The sequence below is a fragment of the Argentina anserina genome, chromosome 5, assembly GCF_933775445.1.
Source record: "Argentina anserina chromosome 5, drPotAnse1.1, whole genome shotgun sequence".
Lineage (NCBI taxonomy): Eukaryota > Viridiplantae > Streptophyta > Magnoliopsida > Rosales > Rosaceae > Argentina > Argentina anserina.
This window is the reverse complement of record NC_065876.1, coordinates 15,770,903-15,782,525: the sequence shown is the minus strand read 5'-3', so window position 1 is coordinate 15,782,525 and position 11,623 is coordinate 15,770,903. Positions and strand designations below refer to the sequence as shown.

Sequence of the window (11,623 nt, the reverse complement as noted above, 5' to 3'; positions counted from 1 at the left end):
TTTTCGTCATTTAATTTTCATCTTATGATACCACTTTTCTGATTATCATTGTTCCCTAGTGTATAATGATGTGATATTTATCATTTTAGTGAAAGCAGGTTGCAAAGAAACAAAGTAGCTAGGTGATACATGATATGATGTACGTCACTGATCATTAGGGTTGCAGGATGCAGCTACTCTAATTTTAGCTAGGTAGTAGAGAACTAGCTATCTACAGAGTCCCTAGTGTCATTTCTGTGACATACATGGATCTCAATCTCTATCCCTATGCTCGAGATATATGCTCACACACGCACGCATAAATCTCTGTAAAATCGACCTTTCTCCTTAGTTTACCTTACCTCATTCACATCAGCATTTCTTGTCCTTGTTTCCCCTTCTTCGGTTTCAGTGCTTGCTTCTCCCTCTCTAACCTAAACCCCATCTCTTCTCGATCTTCACTCACTTACCTCTCGTATATATACTGCACAGTCAGTCACTGCTTTACTTACTTCACCAGCTGATCGAGTATTCTGAGCCGAGAGAGAGTGTCTGGTTTTGGCAAGTGAAATTTGAGAAAATGTTGGGTTTGATGGAAGAAGTTATGAGTGAGCTACTGGGTAGGGAAGATGTGAACGAACAGGGTCTTCCACCTGGTTTCAGGTTCCACCCGACTGACGAGGAGCTCATCACCTTCTACCTCGCTTCCAAGGTCTACAACGGCGCTTTCTGCGGTGTCGACATTGCTGAGGTCGATCTCAACAGATGTGAGCCCTGGGAGCTCCCAGGTCCGTATATTTATATATTACGTACATACCTTGGTTACTAGCTCCATCATTTTCTGGCTAGCTCTATCGATATCATCTTGCTGATTTGAAAGACCATAAACTTGGCAGCCATGTCGTTCATACTAATTCATAGTTCATTCTTAGTCTCATTTTTCTTAGAGTTCAAATCTTTCCCCTTCATCGTTGGACTTATTTTTAGTACGTAGCTGAAGCATCTTATATATGAAGCTATAAGCCTCTTCCCCTAAATCCACTGATACATAGAGAGATCTTAATTATCTATTGATGAACTCCTTTTTTGAGCGATGTATCATGTATGAAACGTCCGTTGTTTTTAATTCAGTGATATTTATGAACCCTTTTCTCGACCTGTTTAATTTCGTTGGGCAAATCTGAATTTTAAAGCAAGACTCGTGTATATCTACGAAGTAGAACTAGAACCGTAGAAGAGGCATTATTATGAAACAAAGGAATAGAAGAGTAGAAAACAACGTGGCAGGGGAGTATTTATTAATGGCAATATGGCTTCCCTTCATCCCTTCCATAGTTTTCCATGTTATTATGAGCTACAAACGTGATCCTGTGATCATGTCTCTATCAATGTCTTGTCGAACGCAGAGGTTGAGTATGAATCACACAAAGGACACCCCACCCTTTTAGTTTACTATAGCTCACAAAATCTCCCACCTCTGCTCACCAAAATCTATGGCCTTGTTTCTCTTTTGGTCTACCAAATTAATGAAACTGGGGATCGACGTGCCTGGTATAATATTGATGATGTTTTACAATGTGGGTGTGCAGATGTGGCCAAGATGGGGGACAAAGAGTGGTACTTCTTCAGCCTCCGCGACCGGAAGTACCCAACTGGCCTGAGAACCAACCGTGCCACCGGCGCCGGCTACTGGAAAGCCACCGGCAAAGACAAGGAGGTCTATAGTGCCTCCAGTGGAGCCCTCCTTGGGATGAAGAAGACCCTCGTCTTCTACAAGGGTCGTGCTCCCCGCGGCCAGAAGACCAAGTGGGTCATGCACGAGTACCGCCTCGACGGCGACTTCTCCTCCTACCGCCACACGTGCAAGGTAAAAACTTACCGGCCACACGTGCGGCTAGACATGGTTTTCTGTTTTTCACCTTTCTTCTTTGTCGTTTGGCTAGTTGACTTTATCATGATCAGTCGGAATCATACTGGAAAAGACTATTTTTCACCTTGGTTGTTTTCCCCTATCTACCTTTTCCAGGTAGATAGGTGTGAATATATATGATCCGATTGATTTAACAATGCAGTTAAACCAATCAATTAACTGTAGTAATTTTTTGTTTTATCTCTTTGATTCCTTTGCAGGATGAATGGGTGATTTGCAGAATACATAACAAAGCCGGGGACAAGAAGAACCCGATATTGCAAGGGGAAGGGCAACAGAGTAACTTCCTACAACAAGTCGTGGAGTCTGCTTCTGCTTCTGCTTCTTCCAGAACTGGCTGCTGCTTGCCTCCATTGATGGAATGTCATCAATCTCAGACGACTCATCAGAGCCCTAGCTTTCTGCAAAACCCTAGTTTACTTCAAATTCAAGAAAATGACCTGATGAAAAGTCGAAATCAACTGTTTCAACCACCGAGATCATCAGCATCATCTTCATCTTCATCCTCAGCAGCAGCTTTGCAATCCATGCTCTGCAAGTCTTTCCTCTTTTCAAATCAAGATCAAGCTGGCACTGTGACTGGTAGTAATAGCGCTCATAAACAGCGCAAGGCAGAGGCCACTAATCTCTCCCACTTCCGAACTCCACCGCTTAATGTAGCTAACTTCAACTACTTAATGGAAAAGAATCACTCTCAGCATCAGCCAAATGGCCCAGACTCATTGCTTCAGTATCATCATCATCAGCACCCTCGAAGCTCATTGTCTTTTATTGACTTCCAGTATTACAATGGTGTGCTAGGGCTTTCAACATCTGCTACTGCTGCCGTGGATTCTGAGACCACGTCTTCTGCTTCAATCAGTGGTTTCAACAGGGCAGGCATCCAGACCATGCTTGATCCCCTCATCAAACTCCCAGCCGCAGAATCATGGAATCTGGATAATATTGCTTAAGAATGAATCCATTTGAGATGATCGTCTGAATATATATGTAGCTAAGCTTTAATATTCCGTATAATGTAATCTCTAGCTAGTACGTACTGGCTAGTATTTTACGTGGTGCTAGTGGCCGAATTTGGATTAATTTATGTATGTACGTATCTATGTCTTTATTGGGATCTAGTGTGTTTCCTCAATCTTAATTAAGGATAGCTCAGCTTTTCTTGTTTAATGTGTGTTACTTCGATGGTTGTGTTTGATGTGATATCATGACTCTCATAATTAGCTTGCAAGCTGTTCATAATTTTGACGTCACCAATTTTAAATCTGGGATTGGGGGGTTTGGTAGCCTTTTAGAATTTGCATGCACAGCTCCTCAGAGTAGGGTAGCCGTTCACTACGCAGTAGGCACCGCTAACTGCTGTAAAAAGAAGATAATTAAGGCTGCAATCGTGTACACAGTTTTGTAATATGCACCTCCTGCAAGCAAAGCATATATATAGATGCTCTCGGATCGGATGGCTGATAAATACATTCTCTATTTTACTTATCATAGCAATAAAAAGGCTTTGAAATTATTTAAAAGAAATGAAAGTAATGAAGACCATAGAGGAAGAGAAGAGTAAGTGGGAAAAAAAGGGTAATAAGTGGAAAAAAAAAACATGTCTAGTTCATTTGTAGACTAATGTGAAATTAATGTACGTTACCTTTAGAATAGTGTGTACTCATAGACCATGGCCGGCAAAGCATGCATGTCGGATTGGGTCGCGAATTAATCGATCTTTTGCACCACTGACCACTCTAACCTTTGCTCGAGTACTTCGCCTGCGATAATTCTCGTCGAAACTCGAAACCCTCCTCCGGCCCGTACCAAGTCTATCTCCGATCATATCAACATAATTGTGGGTTAAGAAAAGTGATCGGGCTTTGTAACTTTTTTTTTGTAGTGTTACCATGTCGACTTGCTTGTGAGAGGCCTATCTACACGGATTTGTATTGGTGCATGTATAACATCTCAAATCTTGTAGTTCAGGATATATATAGTTATATTACAATTTAGGATAGGAAGAAAATGTTAGTTATGTCCACCTTAATTAATAGTAATAGCATTCCACTAATTTTTTTAATTAAGATTAAAATATTTTTATTTATGATTATTGACCTTTATATATTGGGAATATTGATCGACTTGGCTTGGGTGCATTTTTTAGAGGCAAAGTTGGGAGGCCAAACTCTTTCTTTTGCCTCTTATTGGGTTGCATATATGCCCTACCTAACAATGTATACTTTATGCTACCAAAAGCGACAAAGGGTACAAAAGCATTTTTTTTTAAATTTTTTTTTAAATTTTTTTGTTTTTGAAATGGAAGCACACGTAAGTTAAAGAAGTCACAACAAAATCTATATTTGCTCGAACTCTACCGTACCACAACAGTCCACAACTACATCCTCTTTCAAATTGTTTATTCTAATGCATTCACCTTGACAATTGTTATTATGAGGTCATTTGCTCAAAAATTAACGACATTAAGGAGGGGAGTATCGGGGACGATGACTTAACTACCATTTTTATAACTATATCCTTTTCAATTCATCTAGCACTAGATCAAACTTAATCACTTAATATCACCATGCATATTAACGATGCATGTTTTTCGCAAACAAAACTGTGCATGGCAGCAGATCACTTTATGCTCTTTTGTGGAGTCGATCATACGTATATGATTGATATATTACTCCTGTATCTGGTACTTTCTAGCAGGGCGGATCTAGGATCGGATTGTCGGGAGGTTCGGCTAATTTTTTTTTTTTGGAGATGTGAAATCTACAGAGACGAGGAAAAAATATTTTTACTCAACACAAATTTCAATTCGATGCAATAAGTTAAACACAACCACTACAATCTAGATAAACTAATCCATATGAAATCAATCAAATTGAAATTGTAAATAATAACAGAAGTACGCTTTGGGTGAAACACACAAAGGGATGCTCAGTCTTCCGAACGTTGCTTGGCCAGCAATACACACTGGCTATCAGAAACAATCAAGTTCTACCAAATCCACACTACTCATTGTATCATTCAATCACCCCAAATAATAACTGAAGTATACAATACTTTCGACAATCAATGTGCTCAAAATGGCAGACCAAACATATCGTGTAGGGATCAAACAAATCAAATAAGAAAATTAGAGAGAGAAAAGAGGAGGAACCTACTTGGCCTTGTAACCGAGACGGCGAGCCCTGTTAGGGCGAGTGGGGAAGGACTGAGTAGGTTTGACGTGAGAAGAGACTCAGACAGAGATGAAGACGAAGGGAACGACTGAACGAAGAGAGAGAGAACTAATCTATCTGTTTTTTTTACTTGGGATAGATGATATATAGGAAATTTTTTAGGCCTAAAATTCTCACATGGGCTGGATCCGCCCCTGTTTTTTGGTTCTACGTGTGTCTCAATTTTGGTTTGTATGCTATATTGTTTGTTCCTTGCCAAAGTAGATCAAATATATTACGTAGGTTTAAACAAATCTACACAATTCCTGGAAAGGTATATATGAACTTGTTGTGATAGGTGGATCTGCCATCTGCGAGGACCTGTATGTGAGTCAAACTCGAAGTTGTACTATATATCACTGGTATGGGGTTTTCTAGCAAAACAAGTACAACATATCTAAAGATATTAACTGGGGAGGGGGTTTGATATTTCAAAAATCATGTGCAAAACATCAAAACAATGTGACACATGCTCGACGGACTGGTGTGTAGGTTGTGCATATTGATTTGTTCCATGGTTTTACCACACATGAAGACATGTTATTAGAGCAACCCAGACTTGGACAAACAATATTATCGCTCTAATTGAATCTCGAGTGATGAACACGTTGCATGTAGATTTTCCCAGCTAATGGTCAGTCATCACTTACAATGTGAACAAGTAGAGAATTCGTAGACGTTGACAAGTAGATTCTCGCTCATTCGTTCTCTTTGATCAGTTTCCATTATCGTACATGACCTAAAACCATACCCTTCGGACATATCTAAACAAAAAGCATTGCGTTCCTTTCCAACTATATATAATTGGTGTGGCTATATTCACGTCCTAGGAGAAAAGATATGGAAGAGTTCAGAGAATTAGAACCAACAAATTTTTCATAAATTACATTATAAATTTTGTGTCTATGCGCAACGAATCTCAGACATTTCGTAAGAGCTAAAGGATCGTAAATTTTAGTGTATCAATCGTACTATTCCATTCATACATGGTTTATAAACAATACTATATAGATTGTTCTAAAAGTATCATCTTTTTGTTAATATTGTTTACTCTAAACCTGAATTATCTTTGATAACAATATGGTCCGCATAAATCATGGGTCTCTTGTTTAAAGTCTATTTTTATAGATACATAAAGACGGTAGATGAAAATGAGAGACTAGCCACCAACAAAAAATTCTCTTCCTCATAAATCAGGAGTCGTTGGAAGGAAAAAGAAAACGATGAAGAAGAAGAAGTAGACGTCTTTGTCGTCATGCGTCCCCGCCAAAAATAATATCACTTATTTTAACAGCATGAAGAAGAAGAAGAAGGTGACCAAAATGGGAGGGAAAGTGAAAGGAAAAGAAAATATCACCGTGAGTTTCAAAGAAAACTAATCACGGAACCAGACAAGTCAAGAAACTTGGCAGCTTCACTCAATCATTGCATGCAAGAACAAAAAAAACAAACACACAAAAAAAAAATCAGAAATGAGTCGGAGTTGGGTTGGTTTAGACCGTTTGGAACAACTTGGACTCTCTCAAGATTAGTAGGTTCCACTTTCCCCCTACCCTCTTGGATACTCTTGTTTTCTTTCTTTGTTTAATCACTAAACAAATACTTCTCCTACTCACAGTTTGATTGTTTAAGTGTTTGCTGTCTGGGAAATCCTCTAGTTTAAACTAAGGAGATGAGTTGAGTGAAGTGGGTCAGATGAGGGAGTGTTGAACTTGACGGTGGTTGAAGGGTTGGTGGCAGAAGAAGAGCTGGCTGCTTAAAACCCCACCACTCTGTTTCTCTGTGTTTTCTCGATCTCGATCGAGTTTCTGATGAGGTGCTCTGGATCTTAATCCCTGCCAGATTATATTACATTATTACTGAATTTGAGGGCTGTAAAATTTTGTCTGTATTACCAAGATTCCGTCTAAGCTAGTCCTCACAACACTTGCCGGGTTTAAGATATGTACCTGAGGCTGACCTGTTGTTGTTAGCTGTAAATTGTCTTCAAAGGCTTCTCCTTTTTATTTCCATTTCAGTTGAGGGTGCTCAATGCTCACTTTCACATTTGAAAAGTTCTGAACTTTGTGAAGCCTCACTGGCCTGAGAGGTAAGCAATTTGAGTTCTTTGTGTTTTTGGTTGTGTTAATTAGTTATGTGGGTTTGAATTTTGGGTTAGGAAAAGGTTTCTGATCTGGGTTTAAAGTGGGAATGTTTAGGCTTTGATAGTTTTGTGATGTGAATATTGTTGGTTTCCTTCAGGTTGGATTGAGATTGGGGAGTTTCTCTCATTTATTCATTGGTGAAAGCATGAAGGGAGCTGTGCTTGTGGCTATTGCTGCCACAATTGGTAACTTTCTGCAAGGATGGGACAATGCTACAATTGCAGGTACGTGTTCAATTTTTTGAGCCTCTTCGATTCTTGTTTTTGTAGGCTGTGTGCATTGTGGTTCATTGAATCTTTCCAGTGATACTGTCTGGTTTATGCAATTCAATCCCAGAGTGTGTCCAGTTCAATTTTGTTGCTTGTTCTTATTTAGTGACCATGTTTCAGGGGCTATTGTTTACATCACGGACGAGTTTGCTCTGGGTAGCTCCGTAGAAGGTCTTGTTGTGGCCATGTCACTCATCGGCGCAACAGTCATTACAACATGCTCAGGAGCCGTATCAGATTGGATTGGTCGGCGGCCAATGCTAATAGCATCATCAGTTCTTTATTTTGTGAGTGGCTTGGTGATGTTGTGGTCGCCCAATGTGTATGTACTATGTATTGCAAGGCTGTTAGATGGATTTGGAATTGGTCTAGCAGTTACCCTTGTCCCAGTGTACATATCTGAGACTGCCCCATCAGATATAAGGGGATCATTGAACACTCTACCACAGTTTCTTGGTTCAGGAGGCATGTTTTTGTCATACTGTATGGTTTTCGGGATGTCACTGTTGGCCTCGCCAAGCTGGAGAGTGATGCTTGGGGTCCTTTCAGTACTCTCTCTCATATATTTTGTATTAACCGTGTTTTACTTGCCCGAATCTCCTCGATGGCTTGTGAGCAAAGGCAGAATGCTTGAAGCAAAGAAGGTTCTTCAGATGTTGCGTGGCACTGAAGATGTTTCTGGTTTGTTGCTTATTCTTTGGTTTGTTGCCTGAACCGTATTTTCTGTATGTATAGATATCCATGTTTATATTGCACCGGAATATAGCATGGACTCAAGCACTAAATTGTCATACCACACTTTTCTTATAAATATAAAATGCAATCTTTGACAAACAGCTGCATTGCATCTTAACTCGTTAAGGAAGGTGGACTTGTCTTTTTCCCTAAATAAAGAACTAGAAAGATATGCACATGTTTTATGTTTATCAACAAATCTTATGGAATGAATTATTTCTTCAGCATTGCTCTACACAAACTGTAGTAATAAACACAGGTTGATGCATAGAATTTTTGTTTATATTGTGTTCTGATTTATTGACAGTATTTGTTATTGATAGACCGCACATAGGAAAATAGGGGGATTCAAATAAAAAATGAGTATACATTGAACTCAATCCATACTTGCATTTGCAAAAGTGCTAATAGCCAATTAGCAATAGGTGTTTCTAGGCATCTGAGGTCTGAGAATATGTGTGAGTGCTGAGTATTGCATCTTCAAGGGCACTGACTTTGTTATGTGATCTCGCTAATTCACTGTGTTTATAGGTGAGATGGCTTTGCTTGTCGAAGGTCTTGGGTTTGGAGGTGATACAACTATAGAAGAGTACATCATAGGCGCAGCTGATGATCTTGATGGTCAGGAAGCAGCTGACAAAGACAGAATCAGGTTATATGGACCTGAAGAAGGCCTTTCTTGGGTTGCCAAACCTGTAACTGGGCGGCAGGGTTCTATTGTAAGTCTTGTGTCTCGCCAAGGAAGCATGGCAACCCAGAATGTGCCTCTAATGGATCCTCTTGTCACTCTCTTCGGTAGTGTCCATGAAAATTTTCCAGAGGCAGGAAGTACGCGTGGAAGCATGCTCTTTTCTAACTTTGGCAGCATGTTCAGCACAGCTGATCATCCGCGGGGTAAAACTGAACAATGGGATGAAGAGAGCTTGCATAGGGAAGGTGAGGACTATGCATCTGGGGGAGACTCAGATGACAATCTGCACAGTCCTTTGATTTCACGCCAGACGACAAGTATGGAAAAGGATATGGTGCCACCTCCTCCTTCCCATGGTAGTGTTCTAAGCATGAGGCGCAACAGCAGTCTCATGCAAGGAACTGGGGAGACAGTTGGTAGCACAGGCATTGGTGGTGGATGGCAGTTGGCATGGAAATGGTCTGAGAGACAAGGGGAGGATGGAAAGAAGGAAGGAGGATTCCAAAGGGTGTATTTGCACCAGGAGGGAGTCCCTGGCTCACGTCGTGGGTCCATTCTGTCACTTCCTGGTGGTGATGTTCCTGCAGAAGGTGAGTTCATCCAAGCAGCTGCTCTCGTTAGTCAGCCTGCGCTGTACTCAAAGTCACTTATAGATAAGCATCCTGTTGGACCTGCAATGGTTCATCCATCAGCAACAGCTTCAAAAGGACCAATATGGGCAGCTCTGCTTGAACCGGGAGTTAAGCACGCATTGTTCGTTGGAATTGGAATCCAGTTTCTTCAGCAGGTTTGTTATAAAAACTTTATTTATTTGATACATATCTTGTTGTTAATGATGGTTAGATGTGCTACTTATCTTGTCTAACTTTATTGAGAAAGATTATTAGTACCACGTACTGATGCTAGTCACTGTATTTCGTTAGCCAGTCCATCTCTTTATTACCATATACAGTTTTCATTTATTTCCTATTGATTATGGTTCACCATCCATCTGTAAGCATTAAGTAGTGAAGTTGGTCTTGTGAATTTTTTTTGGGGTGAAGATAACGGTTAAAGTTCAAAAATGATTTTGCAGTTTTCTGGGATCAATGGAGTTCTCTATTACACTCCTCAAATTCTTGAAGATGCAGGAGTTTCAGTTCTTCTTTCAGACTTGGGTCTCAGTACAACATCTGCATCTTTCCTCATCAGTGGATTCACAACTTTGTTGATGCTTCCTTGTATAGCTATAGCCATGAAGCTCATGGATATCGCTGGTCGAAGGTGATTTACTCTTGACATGGTTATCTTCTTTTTGAGATTAACTTCCATAGACTTTTCAGCTCAACGAGGAATAATGTGTCTTAATGTTTTATCACACCAGAACTGGCCGCTGGTCTGTGGCTATTCTGGACTTATTAGCTTAGGTTATGCTTTTAGATGTACAAGTTTAAGTTTAAATCTTAGCTAATGCACTTCTTATTGTAGGACGCTGCTACTTTCTACACTTCCTGTGCTGATAGTGTCACTCATTCTTCTAGTCATTGCCAACTTAGTATCCCTAAGTTCGGTCCTTGAAGCCGCCATATCAACCACCTGTGTGGTGGTCTATTTCTGCGTTTTTGTCATGGCCTATGGGCCAATCCCAAACATCCTCTGCTCGGAGATTTTTCCGACAAGGGTGCGTGGCCTCTGCATTGCCATCTGTGCTCTGGCGTACTGGATATCAGACATTATTGTTACCTACTCGCTACCAGTTCTGCTTGATTCAATAGGCCTTGCCGGTATCTTCGGGCTCTATGCCATTGTTTGTGTCATCTCTTTGGTATTCATCTACTTAAAGGTTCCAGAAACCAAAGGCATGCCCCTTGAAGTCATTATTGAATTCTTTTCCGTCGGTGCAAGACAAATTGCTGCTGCCAAAAATGAGTAATCAAGAACAGTTGGCCACTTCATCAGTTTTGGGTTCTCCTTGTGTGAGGAGATTTTGTTCCACGCATTTATACATTCAAAACGGCTGATTTTTCAATTATTGATTGTATGATAAACTGGATTATTTTGGAGATTATACTAGAAGCTTAGAAGATACGGTAGTTGTCATTATTTAATTAAGCATTCTAGAGTCAAATATGCTGCATTTGCAGGCATGATTTGCTGGTTCAGTTACACTGTTTGGGAAAAGAAAATTTGAACCTCTTATTATATGAAAGCATAGTTTCAACTGTCACAAAATGTCATCCATTAGGACAATTAGTCCAGTATCTCAGCATGACCTCAAAATCTAGCAGCAATCTGATATCGTATGAACTTACCTCAGAATAGTAATGAATTTCTTTACTGGCCAGCAGCATTCATATTTACTTAACGATACTCATTTGTCCTCTAAAATTTTGATAACCTGTTATGTGCTATTTGGTGTGTTAAAATAATGCGATTTTCATAGATGTTTATAAACTTCCTACAAAAATTCTGTTTTATTGCTGCAATTCTGCTCAATACTCACTGTTCTAGTTTCCACACACATCTGGATTCCTTCCTAAGTTTTCTAAAGCTGAATTTTGATGGTTTTGAGCTATTTTCAAATCATGCGCGCTGCTGCTGATTTTTTTTTCCGGGATGACAAAGGAAATCCTAGTCTAGCTTCAAACTCTGGGAAATCGATTCAAAGTTGGAAATCGTAA

General features: G+C 39.9%; 2 protein-coding genes across 2 annotated transcripts; both read left to right on the top strand.

Annotated features, from left to right (window-relative positions):
• Nucleotides 1-559: 559 nt before the first annotated feature.
• On the top strand, nt 560-2,862 carry LOC126795601 (NAC domain-containing protein 79). Its single transcript, XM_050522410.1, has 3 exons — nt 560-767; nt 1,569-1,846; nt 2,110-2,862. The coding sequence occupies exons 1-3, from the start codon at nt 560-562 to the stop codon at nt 2,860-2,862; spliced, it is 1,239 nt and encodes a 412-aa protein (XP_050378367.1).
• A 3,925-nt stretch (nt 2,863-6,787) lies between these two features.
• Nucleotides 6,788-11,154, top strand: LOC126795333 (monosaccharide-sensing protein 2-like). Its single transcript, XM_050522184.1, has 6 exons — nt 6,788-7,213; nt 7,366-7,492; nt 7,658-8,218; nt 8,804-9,750; nt 10,039-10,226; nt 10,431-11,154. The coding sequence occupies exons 2-6, from the start codon at nt 7,414-7,416 to the stop codon at nt 10,873-10,875; spliced, it is 2,220 nt and encodes a 739-aa protein (XP_050378141.1). The 5' UTR covers nt 6,788-7,213; nt 7,366-7,413; the 3' UTR covers nt 10,876-11,154.
• Nucleotides 11,155-11,623: the final 469 nt, after the last annotated feature.